Raw genomic sequence first — 24,932 nt, forward strand, 5'->3', positions numbered from 1 at the left:
GCCTGACCCGCAGAGGTGTTCTGTCGCAGGTCGGTGGGCCGCGATGCTCCAGGGCCCCGCCAGCCCAGCTCTTGTACTTACCGACTGCGGAGACGTCAGTAATGGACTTTTTTCAAACCGACCACCATCACTCCGAGACAGTCCCAGTCAGCACAGCTCCTTTCCCTTCACTTTCACTTAAACTGGTTTTGCTGCCCTTGCCTCAAATTGCTCGGTTTATATACCCCTCGTCATGTCTGGTCTCATTGTGACGTGTAACATGAGGCTCAGGCTTGCCCTGTGATGTCACACTCACACCCGTCCAGTTAAAGGGGCCTCACCTTGAAACCATATTTGGTTTAAAAAAAAAACAACCTTTGGGCATCATTTACATCAAAACATAAGAACATGAGAATTAGGAACAGGAGTAGGCCATCTAGCCCCTCGAGCCTGCTCCGCCATTCAACAAGATCATGGCTGATCTGGCCGTGGACTCAGCTCCACTTACCCGCCCGCTCCCCGTAACCCTTAATTCCCTTATTGGTTAAAAATCTATCTATCTGTGACTTGAATATATTCAATGAGCTAGCCTCAACTGCTTCCTTGGGCAGAGAATTCCACAGATTCACAACCCTCTGGGAGAAGAAATTCCTTCTCAACTCGGTTTTAAATTGGCTCCCCCGTATTTTGAGGCTGTGCCCCCTAGTTCTAGTCTCCCCGACCAGTGGAAACAACCTCTCTGCCTCGATCTTGTCTATCCCTTTCATTATTTTAAATGTTTCTATAAGATCACCCCTCATCCTTCTGAACTCCAACGAGTAAAGACCCAGTCTACTCAATCTATCATCATAAGGTAACCTCCTCATCTCCGGAATCAGCCTAGTGAATCGTCTCTGTACCCGCTCCAAAGCTAGTATATCCTTCCTTAAGTAAGTAGTACTCCGGGTGCGGCCTCACCAATAGATTACAATGTCTTGTTTCGCTAGACCATGGCTGACCAGAATGTTAACTCCATGTACCCGCCTTAGAATCATAGAATCATAGAAATTTACAGCACAGAAGGAGGCCATTTCGGCCGACAAAGAGCTATCCAGCCTAATCCCAATTTCCAGCTCTGGGTCCATAGCCCTGTAGGTTACGGCACTTCAGGTGCACATCCAAGTACTTTTTAAATGTGGTGAGGGTTTCTGCCTCTACCACCCTTTCAGGCAGTGAGTTCCAGACCCCCACCACCCTCTGCATGATGAAATTTCCCTTCAAATCCCCTCTAAACCTCCTACCACTTACTTTAAATCTATGCCCCCTGGTTAAGTCCATCCTATCCACTCTATCCAGGCCCCTCATAATTTTATACACCTCAATAAGGTCTCCCCTCAGCCTCTTCTGTTCCAAAGAAAACAAACCCAGCCTATCCAATCTTTGATCTTGGTTCCACATTCCTTAATAGTCTTGCCTAACAAAAATCTACCAATCTCATTTCTGAAGTTTCATGTGACCCCCGGCCTCAACAGCTTTTAGGGGGAGAGAATTCCAGATTTCCCCGACCCACTGTGTGACGATGTGTGACATCACCTCTGACCAGGCTAGCTCTAATGTTAAGGTCATGCCTCTACAGCAAGGCTGCTTGAGGGCTGCTGTGTGTGTGGGTCAGGCAGTACAGAGGGCCAAGCAGGACGCCCTGGACCAGCCCTGGGCCTGGAAGGCTCGGCTGCGCACTGTACCGCTCCAGCACCGCGGCAGTCTGGGATGGCTTGGGTGTGGACCGCGGCAGGTGCAAAGGCAGAGTGGCAGTGGTGGGAGCCTCCGGAAAACTCTTGGGAGCAGGCCTCCTTCCTCCCGGAAGATAAAAGACATGCCACCTCCTCATTACAGCCGCCATTAATGCGTCAGTGTGGCTCCCCCACCCCCGCTCTCTCCCCACCCCCGCTCTCTCCCCACCCCCGCTCTCTCCCCTGCCCCGCTCTCTCCCCGCCCCCGCTCTCTCCCCTGCCCCGCTCTCTCCCCGCCCCCGCTCTCTCCCCTGCCCCGCTCTCTCCCCTGCCCCGCTCTCTCCCCTGCCCCGCTCTCTCCCCGCCCCCGCTCTCTCCCCGCCCCCGCTCTCTCCCCGCCCCCGCTCTCTCCCCACCCCCGCTCTCTCCCCTGTCCCGCTCTATCCCCTCCCCCGCTCTCTCCCCTCCCCACTTTCCCTGCCCCGACACTTGCTTAAAAACCTATTGCATCTCGAACCTTTTGTGGTTCTGACGAAGGCTCACAGACCCGAAACATTAATTTTTTAAAAATTTGTTCACCGATGTGGGCGTCGCTGGCCGGGCCGGCATTTATTGCCCATCCCTAATTGCCCCTTGAGAAGGTGGTGGTGAGCCGCCTTCTTGAACCGCTGCAGTCCGTGTGGTGAAGGTGCTCCCACAGTGCTGTTAGGGAGGGAGTTCCAGGATTGTGACCCAGCGACGATGAAGGAACGGCCGATATATTTCCCAAGTCAGGATGGTGTGTGACTGGGAGGGGAACGTGGAGGTGGTGGTGTTCCCATGCGCCTGCTGCCCTTGTCCTTCTAGGTGGTAGAGGTCGCGGGTTTGGGAGGTGCTGCCGAAGAAGCCTTGGCGAGTTGCTGCACTGCATCTTGTAGATGGTGCACACTGCAGCCAGGGGGCGCCGGTGGTGGAGGGGGTGAATGTTGAAGGTGGTGGATGGGGGGGCCAATCAAGCGGCCTGCTTTGTCCTGGATGGTGTCGAGCTCCTTGAGTGTTGTTGGAGCTGCACTCATCCAGGCAATGTGACAGATTCTTACGACATCACCAACAAACACACGCTACACAAGATGGCTCATAACACAGAAACTGTCATCATGTGACTTTGCCACATGATCCTTTATTTACGTCAGTAGTTGCAGTACATCAGTCGCCCACTAGGTGGAGCTCTATTACCATTAACTCTCTCTCTCTCCACAGATGCTGCCTAATCTGCTGAGATTTCCAGCATTTTCTGCTTTTATTTCAGATTCCAGCATCCGTGATATTTTGCTTTTGCCGATTCGATATTGCCCATTTTGCACAAACCGCTCCTCCACCCCCCCGAAACCAAATAAATCCCATTATGTTTGGGGTTTTTTTTTACGTCTTTTCAAGCGATTGCACAGTGTGATGTTGACAAGGACCAGGCTCTGTACTCGTGGGACATTGGGTGATGTGAACAGATTCACCTTTTTTATTAAAAAAAGCTACAAAAGAAACAGGTCCTGGCAGCTACTGAACTTTGAGGCGTTGCTGGAACACAGGACTAGTCATCCCGTAAGAACATAAGAAATAGGAGCAAGAGTCGGCCATTTGGCCCCTCGAGCCTTCCCCGCCATTCAATAAGATCATGGCTGATCTGATCATGGGCTCAACTCCACTTCCCTGCCTGTTCCCCATAACCCTTCACTCCCTTATCATTCAAACATCTGTCCATCTCCACCTTAAATATATTCAATGACCCAGCCTCCACAGCTCTCTGTGACAGAGAATTCCAAGATTCACAACCCTCTGAGAGAAGAAATTCCTCCTCATCTCAGTCCTAAATGGGCGACCCCTTATTCTGAAACTATGCCCCCTAGTTCTAGATTCCCCCACAAGGGAAAACCTCCTCTCTGCATCTAACCTGTCAAGCCCCCTCATAATATTGTATGTTTCAATAAAATCACCTCTCATTCTTCTAAACTCCAATGAGTACAGGCCCAACCTGCTCAACCTTTCCTCCGAACCCCTTCCTGCCAGGAATCAACCGAGTGAACCTTCTGTGATTAAGAAAAGACACTGATCCCTGCTCAGAAACATCGTTGTCCCTCAGTGATGAGCCAGAGCTTGCGTCAGCGAAATGGCTCTCGTCCAACAGTTCTGTAAACATCAAAATCTGGAAGGAGAGTTCAAAACAATTTTTTTTTAATAAGTGACAAATTAATTTACAGGCTTTGTAACAAATGTTCATCTTGTCTGTTTTGCAGATGACAAGGGAGAACTGTTAAACCCGATGGGCACCGTGCAGAACAACCCCAACACCGACAGCACTGCTGCCTTGTACATCCATTTCCACAGCATTGTGTCTCACCCCATCTACTACCCTTCCTTAGATAAGGTGCGTAGAGTTACACCTCACAGTGTTTGTTTAGATCTGGCACGGGGGGGGGGTCCAGGCTGTGGAAGATACTGAGCAAAGGTAAGGCAGTTCCCCAAAGGAATGGGAAATGAGAAAGTGCATTGATCCAGACAATGTGCACACACATACATACCTCGGGAGCCTACTATCAGCAAGGGCAGACATCGATGACGAGGTTCAACACCGCCTCCAGTGCGGCAGCGCAGCCTTCGGCCGCCTGAGGAAGAGAGTGTTCGAAGACCAGGCCCTCAAACCTACCACCCAGCTCATGGTCCACAGGGCTGTAGTAATACCCGCCCTCCTGTATGGCTCAGAGACGTGGACCATGTACAGTAGACACCTCAAATCGCTGGAGAAATACCACCAACGATGTCTCCGCAAGATCCTGCAAATCCCCTGGGAGGACAGATGCACCAACGTTAGCGTCCTCGACCAGGCCAACATCCCCAGCATTGAAACACTGACCACACTCGACCAGCTCTGTTGGGCAGGCCACATTGTCCACATGCCCGACACAAGACTCCCAAAGCAAGCGCTCTACTCAGAACTCCTACATGGCAAACAAGCCCCAGGTGGGCAGAGGAAACGTTTCAAGGACCACCCTCAAAGCCTCCCTGATAAAATGCAACATCCCCACCGACACCTGGGAGTCCCTGGCCAAAGACCGCCCGAAGTGGAGGAAGAGCATCCGGGAGGGCGCTGAGCACCTCGAGTCTCGTTGCCGAGAGCATGCAGAAAGCAAGAGCAGGCAGCGGAAGGAGCGTGCGGCAAACCAGACTCCCCACCCACCCTTTCCCTCAACCACTGTCTGTCCCACCTGTGACAGAGACTGTAATTCCCGTATTGGACTGTTCAGTCACCTGAGAACTCACTTTTAGAGTGGAAGCAAGTCTTCCTCGATTGTGAGGGACTGCCTATGATGATGTAGTGTCGTGGGCTGGAGGTCGGCAAGGAGCGTGCCTGCCTGTGATCCTGACCGGGGATTGAAGTGTTTCCTGGAGGAGAAACGGGAAAGAAGTGATATGAAATCTGGGCAGAGGAGGAACGATTCCAGAACTCGTGTTTTGCGTCTGATTCACTGGCACGAGTCTGTGATTAAACAAACTCGACTCTGGCTATTTTTACTTCTTTATTGCTTTACCCCCTTTCCCGTCCCTCCCCCTGCCCACGGGTGCTGTGGTCTCACCAGACACCTGCCAGTACTTCACCCAAGTGGCCATTTGCAACGTGTGACTTCTGGTCGTGAGTGTCAGCAGGATGTTGAACCGTGGAGTGCGTCACAGTGAAGCCCAACCCTACAATCAATGATAATCCAAGAAGGGAAATCCCTGGTGATTTCTCCCACGCCTCCCACGCCTGCACTTCCAGCAGGAGGGGCAATTCCTGGCTTGTTTCACCCCTCCCCACCCCCCAGACGATCTGAGGGTAGTTTGTGCATCTGTACTTTAGCCCAAGATCAGCTGCCCCTCAGATGGATGTAAAAGATCCCATGGCACTATTTCGAAGAAGAGCAGGGGAGTTCTCCCCGGTGTCCTGGCCAATATTTACCCCTCAATCCACATCACTAAAACAGATTATCTGGTCATTATCACATTGCTGTGTGTGGGAGCTTGCTGTGTGCAAATTGGCTGCCGCGTTTCCCACATTACATCAGTGACTACACTCCAAAAGTACTTCATTGGCTGTAAAGTGCTTTGGGACGTCCAGTGGTCGTGAAAGACACTATATAAATGCAAGTCTTTCTTTCTCCCTCCCAGGTGAATATTTACAAAATGGTACTCTTCATTTTCCAAAACAAAAACTCTTAAGTATCTGTTAAGTTGCATTGTGATTTGACTGTAAAGTGTTCCTTTTTGAAATATTAATTTGTGAATCTGTTTTTCTCTCCCTCAGATTCTTGAGTTGGGCAAGAATGGAGACCGTGTGAAAGCATCGCACACAGAGGTAAATCCCCAGTAATGTACGCTCGGTGTGCTGATCCCCCAGGGACGTGTACGCTCGGTGTGCTGATCCCCAGGGACGTGTACGCACGGTGCGCTGATCCCCGGGGATATGTACGCACGGTGTGCTGATCCCTGGAGATATGTACGCTCGGTGTGCTGATCCCCAGGGACGTGTACGCTCGGTGTGCTGATCCCCAGGGAAGTGTACGCACGGTGCGCTGATCCCCAGAGACGTGTACGCACGGTGCGCTGATCCCCAGAGACGTGTACGCTCGGTGCGCTGATCCCCAGGGACGTATACACTCGGTGCGCTGATCCCCAGGGACGTGTACACTCGGTGCGCTGATCCCCAGGGACGTGTACACTCGGTGCGCTGATCCCCAGGGACGTGTACACACGGTGCGCTGATCCCTGGAGATATGTACGCACGGCATGCTGATCCCCGGGGACATGTACGCATGGCGTGCTGATCCCCAGGGACATGTACGCACGGTGTGCTGATCCCCGGGGACGTGTACGCTGTGCCTTGCTCCCCAGTAAAGTGTACGCTGTGGCTTATTCCTCATTGCATTATGCTTGCTTGCTATTCCCCGGTAACGTGTATATTGTATGTTAATCTCCAGTAGTGTGGAGGCTGTCTTGCTGCCCACTATCCTCTTGTGTTTACTTGCCTCTTATAGGCATTCTGGGTTACCCCCAGATAAACAGCTACGATGCTCTTCAATAACATATAGACTCCATCAGGCCAACATCCCCAGCATCGAAGCACTGACCACACTCGACCAGCTCCGTTGGGCGGGCCACATTGTCCCCATGCCTGACGCAAGATTCCCAAAGCAAGTGCTCTACTGGGAACTCCTACATGGCAAATGAGCCCCAGGTGGGCAGAGGAAACGTTTCAAGGACACCCTCAAAGCCTCCCTGATAAAGTGCAACATCCCCACCGACACCTGGGAGTCCCTGGCCAAAGATTGCCCTAAGTGGAGGAAGTGCATCCGGGAGGGCGCTGAGCACCTCGAGTCTCGTCGCCGAGAGCATGCAGAAACCAAGCGCAGGCAGCGAAAGGAGCGTGCGGCAAACCAGACTCCCCACCCACCCTTTCCTTCAACCACTGTCTGTCCCACCTGTGACAGAGACTGTAATTCCCATATTGGACTGTTCAGTCACCTGAGAACTCACTTTTAGAGTGGAAGCAAGTCTTCCTCGATCTCGGGGGACTGCCTATGCTGATGATGGGGTGCGTTGCCTGCCGGTGATGTGTGTGTGTGGGCTGCTCGCCGTGATGCGATCACTCCCCAGTAACGCGCTCCCCTGTGACAGCCAACGTTCCCATTAAGCTTTGCGGCCATGCACCGGCTTTTAAATAGAAAAAGCCACATGTGCTCGGCACATGTGAACGGGCCGCGCACCCAAAAAAAACTTAACTGGAACAACGGTGATAGCTGGCATCGGAGTTACTCTCCCACGACATCTCAAAGGAAAGACTTGCATTTATATAGCGCCTTTCACGACCACCGGACGCCCCAAAGCTCTTTACAGCCAATGAAGTACTTTTGGAGCGTAGTCACTGTTGTAATGTGGGAAACGCGGCAGCCAATTTTCATACAGCAAGCTCCCACACACAGCAATGTGATAATGACCAGATAATCTGTTTTAGTGATGTTGATTGAGGGATAAATATTGGCCCCAGGACACTGGGGAGAACTCCCCTGCTCTTCTTCGAAACGGTGCCATGGGATCTTTTACGTTCACCTGAGAGAGCAGACGGGGCCTCGGTTTAACGTCTCATCCGAAAAATGGCACCTCCGACAGTGCAGCACTCCGCTCAGCACTGTCCCTCCGACAGTGCAGCACTCCCTCAGTACTGTCCTTCCGACAGTGCAGCACTCCCTCAGTACTGTCCCTCCGACAGTGCAGCACTCCCTCAGTACTGTCCCTCCGACAGTGCAGCACTCCCTCAGTACTGTCCCTCCGACAGTGCAGCACTCCCTCAGTACTGTCCCTCCGACAGTGCAGCACTCCCTCAGTACTGTCCCTCCGACAGTGCAGCACTCCCTCAGTACTGTCCCTCCGACAGTGCAGCACTCCCTCAGTACTGTCCCTCCGACAGTGCAGCACTCCCTCAGTACTGTCCCTCCGACAGTGCAGCACTCCCTCAGTACTGTCCCTCCGACAGTGCAGCACTCCATCAGCACTGCACTGGAGTGTCAGCCAAGATTTTTGTGCTCAAGTCCCTGGAGTGGGACTTGAACCCACAACCTTCTGACTTAGAGGTGAGAGTGCTACCCACTGAACCACAGTTCCTCTCCTGCGACACATGAACTATTTGCTGGTGACCTGCAGCCTGTGCTCCGTAATCCGCTGAGCAGCAGAATATTGTTCTGTCGACAGTACCACTCCCGCTGGGTGGCTGTTTGGCTCAGACCTCGCTGGCCAATGTTCCCCCTCTCGTGCTGCCATTGTTTCCGCACTCGCCTTTCTTCCTCCTGCCATGAGGCGGCCTTCTCAAGCCACAGGAGCTGAAATTAATTAAGTGGGGCATTATTTCATGCAATTGCTGTATTATAGCTATCCCCATCATATATCTGGGTCATTATCACATTGCTGTTTGTGGGAGCTTGCTGTTACCAAATTGGCTGCTGCGTTTCCCACATTATAACAGTGACTACACTCCAAAAGTACTTCATTGGCTGTAAAGCGCTTTGAGACGTCCGGTGGTCGTGAAAGGCGCTTTATAAATGTAAATCTTTCTTTTTTTTCATTGTTCCCATGGCGATGGTAGCACTTGGTGAATGGATACTGTGAAGATGAATGTATGCACGGGCTTTTCACTCAGTCTCTCCTGAAGAATGTTTGTAATGTATTTGGAATCCAATGACACTGCAAATACATATTTTGATACTCTTATTGACAGCCTTACACAGGATATATGGCACAGAAACAGGCCATTCGGCCCAACCGGTCCATGCCGGTGTTTATGCTCCACTTGAGCCTCCTCCAGTCTTTCCTCATCTAAATTTATCAGCATAATCCTCTATTCCCTTCTCCCACATATGCTTGTCTAGCCTCCCCTTAAACGCATCGATACTATTCGCTTCAACCAGTCCCTGTGGTAGCAAGTTCCACATTCTCACCATCCTCTGGGTAAAGAAGTTGCTTCTGAATTCCCTATTGGATTTCTTGGTGACCTCTAGTTATGCTCTTTCCCACAAGTGGAAACACTCTCTCTGTATCCACTCTGTCAAAACCTTTCATCATTTTAGGTCATCCCTCAGCCTTCTCTTTTCAAGTGAAAAGAAACCCAGCCTGTTCATCCTTTCATAACAAACAGGAGCAGGAGTCGGCCATACGGCCCCTCGAGCCTGCTCCGCCATTTAATACGATCATGGCTGATATGTATACCCTCGCATTTCTGGTATCATCCCTGTAAAAATCTTCTCTGCCCCCTCTCCAAGTGCCTCTGTATCCTTTTTATAATATGGCGACCAGAACTGTACGCAGTAACTCCAGGTGTGGTCTGCCCAAGGTTCGATACAGGTGTGGCACTGCTTCCCTACTTTTTAATTCATTTCTCTGGAAATAAACTTGGCTTGCCATTTTTTTTGTATCGTGAAAAGAGAACAATGTCGCGAATATGCCGGCTGAACACCGCGTGTGATTGTGTTCTCTGACACTCCCGCACAGCAACAACAATTGAAGGAGATTATGGAACGCAAAGTGTGCACCGAATTTTTTGAAGACGAGAAGGATCTGGTGTGGAAGTTGAGATGCGAAGTGCGGGACCATTTCCCCGACGCCCTCGCCAAGCTGCTGTCAATAACCAAGTGGAGCAAGCATGAAGATGTTGCTCAGGTAGGAAGCTGAGCTGCGAGCCCTCCCTCGCTGAGCTGGCACCGGGCTTCCAGGCTGCGCAGGCCGATGGGCGGGCAGACAGACCGGGGTCAGAATCCCGCTGTGCGGCATTTGTGACAAACGGGTCAACGTTGGTGTGAAATTCCTTTGCTACTTTTGGCAGGGTGTGAATTTTTACTTGCGCCTTTGTTAAAATACTAAAGTCGCCGACCTACACTGGCTCCCGGTTAAGCAACGTCTCCATTTCAACATTGTTTGCAAACCCCTCCATGGCCCTCACCCCTCCCTATCTCTGTAATCTCCTCCAGCCCCACAACCCCCCCCCCCCCCCCCTAGATGTCTGCACTCCTCCAATTCTGCCCTCTTGAGCATCCCTGATTATAATCGCTCCACCATCGGTGGCCGTGCCTTCTGTTGCCTGGGCCCCAAGCTCTGGAACTCCCTCCCTAAACCTCCCCGCCTCTCTACCTCTCTCTCCTTTCAGACGCTCCTTAAAACCGACCTTTTTGACCAAGCTTATGGCCATCGGCTGTCATTCCTTCTTCTGTGGCTCGGTGTCAAATTTAATTGTTTTGTCTTATAACGCTCCTGTGGAGCGCCTTGGGACGGTTTACTACGTTTGAGGCGCTATATAAATACACTTTGTTGTTTTTGAAGAGAGGGATTTCATGGGAATGCATTTAACTGCGCCCTACCAATATCTCACAGCCTGAATTCAACCCATTCGAGTAAATGAGCTCTGTGTCCAGTCTGGGTGCCGCACTTTCAGAAGGAGGTGGAAGCTTTGGAGAGATTTACCAGAATGGTTTCAGGGGATGAGGGACTTCGGTTCCGCAGACAGACTGGAGACGCTGGGGTTGTGTATTTATATAGCGCCTCAAACGTAGTAAGCCGTCCCAAGGTCCTTGGAGCAGAGAAGGCAAGAGGAGATTTGTTCGAGGTGTTTGAAATCACAAAGGATTTAGATAGAGTAAATATAGAGAAAGTTCCCGATGGTCGGAGGGTCAATAACCAAAGGGTAGCGATTTAAGGCGATGGGCAAAAGAACCAGGGGCGACATGAGGAAAAACCTTTCCACACAGCGAGGGGTTAAAATCTGGACCGTGCTGCCTGATACAGATTCAATAGTAGCCTTCAAAAGGGAATTGGATACATGCTTGAAGGAGAAAGAAATTGCCGGGATATGGGGAAAGAGCGGGGGAGGGGGTGGGGGACTGACTGGATGGTATTCGATGGGCCGAATGGCCTCCTGTGCTCCACCACTCTAGGATTCTATGAGACGAGTGCCTGTTCATGTTCGAGGGCAACGTCCCAACGGACGTTTCACCGCCACTGCTCTGTGCCTCTGCTCGAGGCGGGGGTTGTGAAGAACAGCAGGGTGCGTTGCACTTGGGATCTGTTCATTTGCTGGGTCCACCTTGGGAGACAGTCTCACAGCATCAACCGACCTTGGTCCGTCCTTCCACCAGCGGTCAAAACCACCCCAGGGCTCACTGTGCTGACACCCTCTCCACACTCTGGGTCCGTGCACCCACTGCACAGACCATCCGCCCACCTGTAATTGTGGTTGTGATGGGACTGGAACTGACGGGATTGATTACTGTGGGCACAACAGCCGCCTGGTTACGTTCTGAATTAAATAAATCTGGTCCTTTTGAGGGCTGGCACAAGGAAATGACCATGAGGACTCTAGCGTTCCCAGGGAAGGGAAGCCACTTGGTCTGTTCTACATGGGATTCGCGTTCCCTCGTCTGTGATTGACTCGTAATGACTCGAGGGCAACCAGGGAGGAGCTACAAATACTGCCTAATACTGGGAATTAAAAAGGAGCGAAAAATAGGACCAAATCTGAGAAGGGAACTTGTACTTTAATCCTCTGTGTGGGGGACTGGGGGGGGAGGTGGGTGTGTGTATGTGTGGGGGGGGGGTGGGGGTGTGGTGTATGTGTGTGGGGGGGGTGGTGTGTGGGGGGGAGGGTTGTATATGTGTGTGGGGGGGGGGGTGTGTGTGGGGGGGGGGTGTGTGTGGGGGGGGGTGTGTGGGGGGGGGGGTGTGTGTGTGGGGGGGGGGTGTGTGTGGGGGGGGGTGTGTGGGGGGGGGGTGTGTGTGGGGGGGGGGTGTGTGTGGGGGGGGGGGGTGTGTGTGGGGGGGGGGTGTGTGTGGGGGGGGGGTGTGTGTGGGGGGGGGGGTGTGTGTGGGGGGGGGGGGGTGTGTGTGGGGGGGTGTGTGTGTGTGGGGGGGTGTGTGTGTGTGGGGGGGTGTGTGTGTGTGGGGGGGTGTGTGTGTGTGGGGGGGTGTGTGTGTGTGGGGGGGTGTGTGTGTGTGGGGGGGGGGGTGTGGTGGGGGGGGGGGGGGTGTGGTGGGGGGGGGGGGGTGTGGTGGGGGGGGGTGTGTGTGTGGGGGGGGGTGTGTGTGTGTGTGGGGGGGGTGTGTGTGTGGGGGGGGGTGTGTGGGGGTGTGTGTGTGTGTGTGGGGGGGGGGTGTGTGTGGGGGGGGGTGTGTGGGGGGGGGTGTGTGGGGGGGGGGTGTGTGTGGGGGGGGGGTGTGTGTGGGGGGGGGGGGTGTGTGGGGGGGGGGTGTGTGTGGTGGGGGGGGGGTGTGTGTGGGGGGGGGTGTGTGTGTGGGGGGGGGTGTGTGTGTGGGGGGGGGGTGTGTGTGTGGGGGGGGGGTGTGTGTGGGGGGGGGGGGTGTGTGTGGGGGGGGGGGGTGTGTGTGGGGGGGGGGGGTGTGTGTGGGGGGGGGGGGTGTGTGTGGGGGGGGGGTGTGTGTGGGGGGGGGGTGTGTGTGGGGGGGGGGTGTGTGGGGGGGGGGTGTGTGGGGGGGGGGGTGTGTGTGTGGGGGGGGGGGGTGTGTGGGGGGGGGTGTGTGGGGGGGGGGGTGTGTGTGGGGGGGGGGGTGTGTGTGGGGGGGGGGGTGTGTGTGGGGGGGGGGGTGTGTGTGGGGGGGGGGGTGTGTGTGGGGGGGGGGGTGTGTGTGGGGGGGGGGTGTGTGTGTGGGGGGGGGGTGTGTGTGGGGGGGGGGTGTGTGTGGGGGGGGGGGTGTGTGTGGGGGGGGGGTGTGTGTGGGGGGGGGGGTGTGTGTGGGGGGGGGGTGTGTGTGGGGGGGGGGTGTGTGTGGGGGGGGGGGTGTGTGTGGGGGGGGGGGTGTGTGGGAAGGGGAGTGTATTTTTGCTGGTGTTGCCCATTTATAATTAGTTCAGAGTACCCTCAAAAATGTCTTATCTTTTACAAAACAATTTGTTCAATAAAATCCCCCCCAAAAACAGGAAGAGTTTCAAAGAATGCACCGGCAGGTGGCTCTTGGTGCGTGTGCTCGCGTCTGAATGTCAAGGCAGGCGAAGGCGAAAGCCACTTGGATGGGGGTCACTCACCCTTCCATTTCCCAGAAAGAGATTGTCCAGAGTTACAAGAACGGGAAATGTACAGCAGAGGGGGGGATGTACACCACAGGAAAAGGACTGTCTGACCTTTCTGTGTTGTCTCTGTCGAGAACTGTCCCTGTTCAGTGTACGGTCGAGCACAGCTGCCGGGAGAGAGAATCTGGCACAAGCAAAGGCAGTCCTCGATGAGGCTCATATTGGGCTTAATTAGCAGTTTTAATTCTTCATCGCCAGTTCATGCAGGGCACATTTGCAATGCGTCTTCAAACAGCCAATCCTCAACCCAGCCATTGAGTGCCAGACTGCCTGCCAGCTTTCTGTTAGCGAGCGCGAGATCGAGCTGCTTAGACAGGCGGCTAGAAGAATATGCTTCAGTTCCGTCTCATCCACTGTGTCCTTTTAAGGGAAGGATTACACAGTACCTCTTACTGATCTACATATCAAAATTGATGCACATAACAACATGGACGCTGTTGCTTCCTGTGACTTACAGAAACATAGAAAGTAGGTGCAGGAGTAGGCCATTCGGCCCTTCGAGCCTGCACCGCCATTCAATATGATCATGGCTGATCATGCAACTTCAGTACCCCATTCCTGCTTTCTCGCCATACCCCTTGATCCCTTGAGCCGTAAGGACCACATCTAACTCCCTTTTGAATATATCTAACAAACTGGCCTCAACAGCTTTCTGTGGTACAGGATTCCACAGGTTCACAATTCTCTGGGTGAAGAAGTTTCTCCTCATCTCGGTCCTAAATGGCTTACCCCTTATCCTTAGACTGTGACCCCTGGTTCTGGACTTCCCCAACATCGGGAACATTCTTCCTGCATCTAACCTGTGCAATCCCGTCAGAATTTTATATGCTTCTATGAGATCACCCCCTCATTCTTCTAAATTCCAGTGAATATAATCCCAGTCGATCCAGTCTTTCTTCATATATCAGTCCTACCATCCCAGGAATCAGTCTGGTGAACCTTCGCTGCACTCCCTCTGCAGATGTTTTTTTTAAACAACAAACGATTGTTTTATCCGACTAGTGTTCTCTATCGTCTTCATGCCTGGGTATTAAGGGTTTAAAGGGATATGGGGACAGTGCAGGAAAGTGGAGTTGAGGTCGAAGATCAGCCATGATCTCATTGAATGGCGGAGCAGGCTCGAGGGGCCAAATGGCCAACTCCTGCTCTTAATTCTTATGTTCTTGTGCCGGCTTATAGTTCTGTAGGTGCCAGCAGTCCTCCTCCACACGTGGCCAATCACCATATGCGAATCTACTTAATAACATAAGAATTAGGAGCAGGAGTCAGCCATTTGGCCCCTCGAGCCTGCTCCGCCATTCAATGGGATCATGGCTGATCTTTGACCTCAACTCCACTTTCCCGCACTATCCCCATATCCCTCGATTCCCTTAATATCCAAAAATCTATCGATCTCGGTCTTGAATACACTCAAGGACTTGGGCTTGGAGACCTTGTGGTGCGGATAGTTTAGCAATACACCACCAGACGTCCTTTGCAACGTGGCTATGGGGCAGTGAGACGGTCTGTGGCTCCGGGGGTGGGGCTGTTAGGGCGAACACTATTGATTCTGTACAGGCTGAACCTCTAAGCATCTGCTAAAGTGACCTCTTCAGGCAGTTAATTTTCAGATGGATTTAGATGGTCCTCCAGTGTCTGCAACGTGATATTTCTTGGACTGCGCGCCCCCTCCTCCCCCAGCACCCCCTCGGGCGATGAATGGACCTGAAGTGGTCCACGGTGATGTGAGGCCGTTCACCATCAGTGCAAGTTGTTCGAGGTGTTGCCAGCGTTAGAAACGCTGCGAATGTTGAATACAACCCTGACTGAGCGGACAAACTGGCAAACTCGGGAGATAAAAACAGATTCATTGTCCTGACCTAGTTAGAATTCAATTTCCAGAAAAGCCTGTTATCTGCCCTGATTTTCTCACTTCTAACCTTCCCACACACATTTTCTTCTTAGTCACAAGTTATTGGAAGCCATTATTGGCTGTCTGCTTGTGACGTGGGCTATGATCTAGGCTGCTTTCCCAGAATGTGCTTCACAGGATTACCGGAGGTCAGGACCGGCTGCTTAGTGATTTTATTATTTTTTTTTTTTAAGATGTTTCTCCTCGACAGTCATAAGAACATAAGAAATAGGAGCAGGAGGCCATACGGCCCCTCGAGCCTGCTCCGCCATTCAATAAGATCATGGACGCGGCTCCACTTCCCTGCCTGCCCCCTTATCCCCCTATCGGTTAAGAAACTGTCTCTCTCTGTCTTAAATTTAGTCAATGACCCAGCTTCCACAGCTCTCTGAGGCAGCGAATTCCACAGATTTACAACCCTCTGAGAGGGTCACCTCGTCCGATTGCGACTCGGACTGTGATGGGGCGATAACTGAGAGAGGGTTTCTCGGCCTGTTGTACAAGTGGGGAGTGGTTGTATTCTGTAAGGACCTACCTGCCAAGAGATCCTTTATTTGTTTGACACGTTGGCTTCCAACCTAAATCCCTGCTCTCGTCGCGGAATATCCACACACGCCCACCTTCCAGGAGGATGCTAATTAGGAGCAGGAAGCCTGGCTGGGTCGCCCCCCCCCCCCAGCTCAGAAAGGCCGAGACAGACTGCAGCATCCCACTTGCTGCCGCTCAGTCAGCGCAGACCAGTAATCGAACATGGGGCGCTCTGTTCCTCAATAGCTCGGAACGCAGCACGTGGTGCGTATACCCGCAAAGCCATGGCTGGGGGGGAAGGGGACAGGGTTTGTGGTAATTCCATATGAAAGCCAGAGAAATGCGTCTGAGATGTGAGCTCCCCTGGCAGCCAATCTGGGCGAACATTTCATTACAAAAGCAAAACACTGCGGACGCTGGAATCTGAAATTTAAAAAAAACAGAAAGTGCTGGAAATCTCAGCGGGTTCAGGCAGCATCTGTGGAGCGAGAAACGGAGTTAACGTTTCAGGGCGATGACCCTTCGGCAGAACTGGCGAATGTTCGGAAAGAACGGATTCTTAAGGAGCGCTGAAAGGGGGAGGAGAGGGAAGAACAAAAGGGGGAAGGTCTGTGATCGGGTGGAAGACCGGAGAGATTAGAGAGACAAAGGGAAGATGGGCCGACTTGAGATGGTAATGACAGGAGTTAGAAAAAGATGACTCTCGATAGGGTGTGAATGGCGGGATAATTACCAGCTGCCATGGGAGAGAGAGAGGGGAAAATTACATAAGATTTTGCAAGCTGGCTGCTATCTGTAGAACGCCTAATGAAGCAACGATATTCCTTTTAAAGAAAGCAGAGATGCAACTGAAGGAAATCAGGGCTTGGCATAATGGCAGTAAAAATTCTTGAGAGAATTCAGGATCCTTTATCGCATGTTCCATTATTATAACAATGAAATGATTAACCCCGCACCTGATTCCACCCAAAGCTTGGTCCTCCGACAGTTGTATTGAAAGCTGGGCCAGGCTGCAGGTACACAGGTTAGGGAGATTAGACCTTCCATATTTTTCAAAAGGTAATAAGAATTAGGAGCAGGAGTCGGCCATTCGGCCCCTCGAGCCTGCTCTGTCATTCAGTAAGATCATCGACCTCAAGTCCACTTCCCTGCCTGATCCCCATATCCCTTGTTTCCCCTTGAGTCTTAAAAATCTATCGATCTCAGCCTTGAATGTACTCACCATCCACAGCCCTCTGGGACGGAGAATTCCAGAGATTCACCACCCTCTGAGTGAAGAAATTCCTCCTCATCTCAGTCCTAAATGGCCGACCCCTTATCCTGAGACTGTAACCCCGGGTTCTCGACTCCCCAGCCCGGGGAAACATCCTCCCTGCATCTATCTTGTCAACCCTTCTCAAAATCTCGTTTGTAATATAATTCTTCATCATAGGCAGTCCCTCGGAGCTGAGGATGACTTGCTTCCACACTAAAAATGAGTTCTCAGGTGACTGATTAACTCCGGTGGAAGATGTCTCTGCGTGAATTCTATTAACGTGGGGTGGCCGTTGTACACTAATTCCACCCACGTTAGTGCCAAAAGTCCCCTCCTCCCACCGTTAACATTTTTTTCATAAAGTTCTGTTGGAATGTTGTTGAACAAAAGCTGGATTTCAGCATTGCCGTGGTTCTGAAATCAATATATGAATCTGCTTTGATGCATCTCTTTCAGTAAAGCTAATCTGAGAGAAACAAAAGCTTTATCTCTGGTTTATCTTAATGTCGCGCTGTGACTTAGTTTCCGAAATGTCAGGGCTGCCAAGTAGATCGAAAGGTTAAATTTACGAAGCACAACGGGTGCAGAGTCCATTGGTGAATGATGGAAAGAATTGTCTCGCTCTCACTGTGGATCGACTCTGACTGAGATGTCCCTGAATGTTGACGTCCTGCTGATGAAAGGCAAACGCTTTATGCGGAGAGTAACCGGTTAATCGATGCCCATCAGGAACGCCGGACCCTTGTGAAAGAAAGACTTGCATTGCTTGTAGCGCCTTTCACGACCACCGGACGTCTCATAGCGCTTTACAGCCAATGAAGTAATTTTTGGAGTGTAGTCACTGCTGTAATGTCGGAATCGCGGCAGCCAATTTGCGCACAGCAAGCTCCCACACACAGCAATGTGATAATGACCAGATAATCTGATGTTGATTGAGGGATAAATATTGGCCCCAGGACACCAGGGATAACTCCCCCTGCTCTTCTTTGAAATAGTGCCCTGGGATCTTTTACACCTACCCGAGAGAGCAGACGGGGCCTCGGTTTAATGTCTCATCCGAAAGACGGCACCTCCAACAGTGCAGCACTCTCTCAGCACTGCACTGGGAGTGTCAGCCTAGATTTTTGTGCTCAAGTCCCTGGAGTGGGACTTGAACCCCCAACCTTCTGACTCGGAGGCGAGAGTGCTGCCCACTGAGCCACGGCTGACAGTGTGTGAGCGTTTCAGTTTGTTTTCAGGATTTGAAAGAAGGAAGATGTGTAGTTCCACTTGCGGTCAGTGAGCTTATACCACTGTGGCACGTTGAAGCTTACAGTGGGGAAGGAAAGGCCTGCTGACACTCAATATTCACTTGCGCCATCGTTTGAATGTTGAAAATCACTTCAAACAGAACCTGCTCACTTTTTTTTTTCCAACTACGAAGTAAGCTTTCTGGGTGAAGCCTCAATCAGCAAGAGAATGGATTGAAGTCAGGCGTGAGATTTATGTACAACAACTTGAATTTAATGCCGTTTCTTAATACTTATTGTTCAACGTGTGTCGCTCTCTCGCTGTCTGTGTGTGTCTTTGTGTCTGTTAAGCAATGCCTGGATTTCAAAATCCTCATCCTTGTTTACAAATCCCTCCGTGGCCTCGCCCCTCCCTATCTCTGTAATCTCCTCCAGCCTCACAACCCACCGCCCCCCCTGCCTGCTGAGATCTCTGCACGCCTCTAATTCTGCCCTCCTGAGCATCCCTGATTATAATCCCTCAACCATCGGTGGCCGTGCCTTCAGCTGCCTGGGCCCCAAGCTCTGGAACTCCCTCCCGAAACCTCTCTACCTCTCTACCTCTCTTTCCTCCTTCAAGACGCTCCTTAAAACCGATCTCTTTGACCAAGCTTTTTGGTCACCTGCGCTAATTTCTCCTTACGTGGCTCGGTGTCAAATTGTATTATCTCTCAATACTCCTGTGGGAGCGCCTTGGGACGTTTCACTGTTAAAGGTGCTATATAAATACAGGTTGTTGCCTGTCTCTTGCTTTCTTCCTATGTTACACTCGCTTTCTCTTTCATTTTCTCTCTTTGTGAAAGTGAAAATGCTGTGGCCACTGGATTGATAAAGTGAGCGCGGTTGTTTTGAAGCCCGTGTTGTCTGCGACTGACAGTGTAGTGCAGGCAATGGCGCTGCATCCATTGCAACGCTGCATCCATTGCAACCCGCATCACCTGCACTTCCCAGCTGGGCAGCAGAAGCTATCTGTCTGTTGGATCTCTGCCTGGAGAGGCCTTCCTCCTCCCTCCCACTCTCTCTCCCTCCACAAGCTGATGTGAGAAGCAATGAACCCGGGCCCCGAGACAGTGGCCTGCTGGGTGAGGGTGCACTCTCCTGCAACGGTCGGACTTAACCATTTGAGGGCTGGAATTCATTCCGGCCTCACAGACTGACACTTCAATGTTAATAGGAAATAGTCTCAAACGCTATATATATATTTCACAAGTGTATAGAATTATGACAGTCCTAGATAGAGCGGATAGGAACTGTTTCCCTTTGCAGAGAGGTCAATAATTAGGGGGCATCGATGTAAAGTCATCGGTAGGAGGATTAGAGGAGAAATGTTTTCACCCAGAGGGTAGAGGCAGAAACCCTCATCACATTTAAAAAGTACTTGGATGTGCACTTGAAGTGCCGTAACCTCCAGGGCTACGGACCCAGAGCTGGAAAGTGGGATTAGGCTGGGTAGCTCTTTGTCGGCACGAATAAAATTATGAGGGGCCTAGGTAGAGTGGATGGGAAGGACCTGTTTCCCTTAGCAGAGGGGTCAACATCCAGGGGGCATAGATCTAAAGTAATTGGTAGGAGATTATAGGGGCTTTGAGGGGAAATTTCTTCACCCGAGGGTGGTGGGGGTCTGGAACTCAGTGCCTGAAAGGGTGGTAGAGGCAGAAACCCTCACCACATTTAAAAAGTACCTGGACATGCACCTGAAGTGCCGTAACCTACAGGGCTACGGACCAAGAGCTGGAAAGTGGGATTAGGCTGGCTAGCTCTTGGTCGGCCGGTTCGGGGGGCCAAAATGCCACCTTCTGTGCTTAAATTCCCATGATTCAAGTTTCCAGTGTGCAGAAGATGATTAGCATATGCAATGTTCATTGTGTCCATTTTGGATTGTCGCCAAAGCCCTTCAGCGATCTCCCCTGAGCGTCGATGACCAACGGCGAAATACTTGGAAGAACTGCAACATACGGAATGGATTCCTGTACAACCTGAAGGATCAAACCTTCCTCACAAACAGTGAACAACCATCAACCGCCTCAGAACCGGTCACGGTCGATGCTGCCACCTCCTCCATAGGTGGAAGATTAAAGCCTCCCCATCGTGCGACTGTGGAGCTCCTAATCAGACCTCGGCTCACATCACTGAGCACTGCCCTCCGAGGGAATTCACAGGCAGCCTGCGGGATATCCACGCCGTTACACCGGGAGCTTTGGCCTGGATATCCGACTTAGACGTTTGATTTGCTTTGCTACTGAAAAAGAAAGACTTGGATTTATACAGCGCTTTTCACGATCACTGGACGTCTCAAAGCGCTTTACAGCTAATGAAGTACCTTTGGAGTGTAGTTATTGATGTAATGTGGGAAACGAGTCAGCCAATTCACGCACAGCAAGCTCCCATCATCATCATCATAGGCAGTCCCTCGAAATCGAGGAAGACTTGCTTCCACTCCTAAAGTGAGTTCTTTGGTGGCTGAACAGTCCAATGCAAGAGCCACAGACCCTGTCACAGGTGGGATAGATATTCATTGAGGGAAGGGGAGGGTGGCACTGATTTACCACACGCTCCTTCCGCTGCCTGCGCCTGACCTCTTCACGCTCGCGGCGTTGAGATTCGAAGAGCCCCACGCCCTCCCGGATGCACTTTCTCCACCTAGGGCGGTCTTCGGCCAGGGTCTCCCAGGCGTCAGTGGTGTAAGGCGAAGGGTCATCGGGCATTCGTTACTCCCGCAGGGGGAGTCTTTGAGGCGGCCGACCAGTTCATTTTTGACGGCGAGGCCGACTCCATGAAGGCGGCGTTCTTCCTCTGGTTTTCCTTTCCAGAAAAAGGTGTAACCTCCACCATGTTCTTGAAGTTGGCCTTCCCCTGCCCGCCCGCCTGGTCTCGCTTCGGGCAGCGATGTCGATGTCAAAGTGTCTAAGTTCCCGGGCAACTATGGCGGTGCGGTGTTCCGGCCTGTCGCTGTTGGAGTTGTCCGTGAAGGTCCTGATGTTCCAGGCCCCGAACTTCATGTTGAATGAGTGGAAGATGCCTGTGCGTGAGTTCTTTTAACGTGGGGTGATCGTTGAACACCGGCTACCACACGGGCTTAGCTGAGCAAGGTCTTGGTCCAGTAGCAAGGGGGTCCAAGACGACTGGAGACCAGGCACAGCTATTTGGGCCTAGTTGCTTACGGCGAGATGTTGGCCGCAGGCTCGGCGCTGGGTAGCGCCCTTGGTGGTAGATGGTTTGGGGGCAGGCATTTAGGGGGTCAGCGGTCCCCTGGAGTTCGGTTCGGGAGGTCAGGATGATCACAGCCATGGTACTCGCCACGTGCTGGGGGGAGAAGAGGCCAGGTCATCGGTGGGGAAGGAGAGGTCCAGCCGTCGTTGAGGGAGAAGGAGAGGCCAAGTCCTCGTCGACAGAGGAGGCCCGGACGCCACTGGAGGGAGGGGGGAGGGGAGGGGGGTGGGCCCGATCATCGCTAGAGGAGGTCCGGTCGTCGTTGGAGGCTCACCTGGCTCACAGGGCATCGCCGAGGATCGGTGGGACAGCTGAGTCGACGTCGCAGGAGCAGATCGCCAGAGAATGTCGCTGAAGGAGGGAAGAGGTCCAGTTCCCTGCTGCAGTAGGATTTTAAGCCGTCGTTGTTGGTGGTCCGGTCGGCATCGTCGCGGTGTGGTGTGGGGCTTAGGAGGAAGATTCGCGCACGGGGTCGGCCCAAATTTGTGGATTATCGGGTTTAAGGACCACGAAAAGAGGGGTCCAGGTCCAGGTTGCCGTTGCAGGAGGTTCGGTCGCTGGTATTCCGGTCGTTGTCACCGGTGACCGGCGTGGATGTTTGGAAGGGAGAGGAGAGGTCTGTGCCTGAGGTAGGCCCGAATTTGTAGGATTAGGGTTTAAAGTGAAGTATTAAGAAAATGGACCCCCTAGTCGGACGAGGGGAAGTTTAGACAGTGGGAGGGGGGAGGGTGAAAGTTGTCGGCTGGCGGGAGATGACGAGGGTAAAGTTGTTTTGGCAGAGGAGCTTCCGAGGGAGCTGCCACCCCGGCGGCCATCTTGTACACAGACAAGCTCCCACACACAGCAATGTGATGATGACCCGATAATCTGTTTTTTTTAGTGATGTTGATTGAGGGATAAACATTGGCCCCAGGACACCGGGGATAACTCCTCAGCTCTTCTTCGAAATAGCGCCCTGGGATCTTTTACTGTCCACCTGAGAGAGCAGACGGGGCCTCGATTTAACGTCTCATCCGAAAGACGGCAGGGCAGTGAAGTGGTGTGGCAAGCGGAGACATTTCTTTGTTTAGTTTGGACGATGCTCGTTATTGTGCTTGGACTCGGTTTAATGGGAGCAAATGGGCGGTGAGTCGATGCAGTGATGTAATGTCTGTGTGCTCGTGTGTGTTAACCATGTCATTGCAGCAGGAGTTGGCCTTGTTTTGCAGATGATATACCTCCTGCAGTCCTGGAAGGAACTGCCTGCACTAAACGCCCTGGAGCTCCTCGACTACAGCTTCCCCAGTCGCTACGTCCGCTCACTGGCAATAAACTGTTTAAAGAAGCTGAGGTATGTCATGGTCGGGAAAACAACCACGCGAGCTGAGCCCGCCGGGAACTGAAAAGGCACTCTGTCTCGAGCAGGCCAGCTTATTTCCAAAGATACTTGTCCAATTGGATTTGTTTCGGTAAAACAGAATTTCTCGTTAGTGGAAGGAGAAACTTGCATTTCTATAGCGCCTTTCACGACCCCCGGATGTCCCAAAGCGCTTTAGAGCCAATGAAGTACTTTTGGAGTGTAGTCACTGTTGCAATGTGGGAAACGCGGCAGCCAATTTGCGCACAGCAAGCTCCCACACACAGCTTCTGTGATAATGACCAGATAATCTGTTTTTTTGTTATGTTGATTGAGGGATAAATATTGGCCCCAGGGCACCGGGGATAATTTCCCTGCTCTTCTTCGAAATAGTGCCAGGGGCTCTTTTGCGGCCACCCGAGAGAGCAGACGGGGCCTCGGTTTAACGTCTCATCCGAAAGACAGCCCCCCGACAGTGCGGCGCTCCCTCAGCACTGCACTGGGAGTGTCAGCCTGGATTTATGGGCTCAAGTCTCTGGCGTGGGACTTGAACCCACAACCTCCTGACTCAGAGGCGAATGTGCTGCCCACTGAGTCACAGCTGATACAAAAGAAAGAAAGACTTGCATTTATATAGCGCCTTTCACGACCACCGGACATCCCAAAGCGCTGTGCAGCTAATGAAGTACTTTTTGGAGTGTAGCTACTCATGTAATGTGGAACATGCGGCACAGCAAGCTCCCACACACAGCACTGTGATAATGACCAGGTAATCTGTTTTTAGTAATATTGATTGAGGGATGTAGGAAATGTTATAACGTTACAAGAATTTTACTGTAATCGAGTTTATGATGATCTACCGAGGGCTTTAGGTTTCAATTCCGATATTTGCTTGAACAATCCTTTCTTGTTTTTCTGTTTCCCCTTTGCCCCACAGTGAGGAAGAGCTGTTCCAGTATTTATTACAGCTGGTGCAAGTGCTGAAATATGAGCCTTACCTGGACTCTGAACTAACCATATTCCTACTGGACAGGGCTCTGACCAACAAAAAAATAGGTCACTTCCTGTTCTGGCACCTCAGGTAAAGAACCCGATACATTTATCCATGGTGTCCTTACATCATCATCATCATCATCGGCGGTCCCTCGAACGAGGATGACTTGCTTCCACATGAGTTCACAGATGTTTCAATGTAGGACCCAATGTTCCAGTCCTGAACTCCAGTTGAGGGGGTGGAAGATGCCTGTGCTTGGATTTTGTTACCGTGGGGTGACCGTTGCACACCAGCCACCACACGGGCTTGACAGAGCTAGGCCTTTATCCAGTGGCAAGGGTTAACCAGGACAACTGGAGACCTGCTCTGCTGCACGGACCTAGTGCGCCCACATATCGCAGTGTGGTCTGGCCCATGCTGCCCCTGGGCCCTCGCCTCTTCTGGGCCCCGTACCCTCATGTGGCGAGAGATCGTGACGGAGGCGCGGCGAATGTTTGGGGCAGAGGAGCGATGAGAGATCGTGGCTGAGATTCAGCGAGTGATCTGGCGATGGATGAATAATCATGGACTTGATTCCCGCCTTGTTAATGTTTATCATTTGCCGGGTGTGGTGATGCACTCCAGACCCTGCGGTGCCCACCCCTTGCAGAAGGCCGCAAGTGTACCAGTGGACATCGCGTGCTCCATTTCCAGGGGCTGAACAATTCGGTTACATTAATCAGTCTGATGATTGCAATGTATGCACCTGTGAGTATGCTCACAGCTTCATAGAGCTGATGCCGCCTGCAATTTCTGCCGTCTGGAGGAGTCCGTGTTCCAGGTGTATGTTCAATGTGAGAGGTTGCAGCCCCTCTTCCATTATTTGAAGGGGCTGCTCCTCAAGTTCTGGCTGCACTTCAGTCCCACGCCCCTGATCTTTGGGCACCCGGTGCAGAGGGGAGCGGGCAGGTCGGAAGGCCTCCTCGTAGGACTGCTCCTGGGCACGGCCAAGGGGGCCATCAGCCGGTCCAGGCAGCGGGCGGTCGAGGGGGTCGTTCAACCCCTGGAGGTGGAGCACGCAGTGTCCACCGGTACACTCGCGGCCTTCCACAAGAGGTTGGGACTGGAGTGCATCATCACCCCTGGCAACC

At 52.3% G+C, this 24,932-nt stretch overlaps 1 protein-coding gene across 8 annotated transcripts in view; it reads left to right on the top strand.

Moving 5' to 3' along the window:
- Positions 1-24,932, top strand: part of pik3cd (phosphatidylinositol-4,5-bisphosphate 3-kinase, catalytic subunit delta) — a 245,206-nt gene that overhangs the window by 190,810 nt on the left and 29,464 nt on the right. For all 8 annotated transcript variants that reach the window (XM_070860520.1, XM_070860516.1, XM_070860517.1 and 5 more), the window contains 5 exons: positions 3,959-4,089; positions 6,004-6,054; positions 9,738-9,905; positions 22,681-22,802; positions 23,746-23,889. In XM_070860520.1, coding sequence (XP_070716621.1) covers positions 3,959-4,089; positions 6,004-6,054; positions 9,738-9,905; positions 22,681-22,802; positions 23,746-23,889 — 616 coding nt within the window. The remainder of the gene's footprint in view (positions 1-3,958; positions 4,090-6,003; positions 6,055-9,737; positions 9,906-22,680; positions 22,803-23,745; positions 23,890-24,932) is intronic.

This window comes from Pristiophorus japonicus, chromosome 18, assembly GCF_044704955.1.
Source record: "Pristiophorus japonicus isolate sPriJap1 chromosome 18, sPriJap1.hap1, whole genome shotgun sequence".
Taxonomy (NCBI): domain Eukaryota; kingdom Metazoa; phylum Chordata; class Chondrichthyes; family Pristiophoridae; genus Pristiophorus; species Pristiophorus japonicus.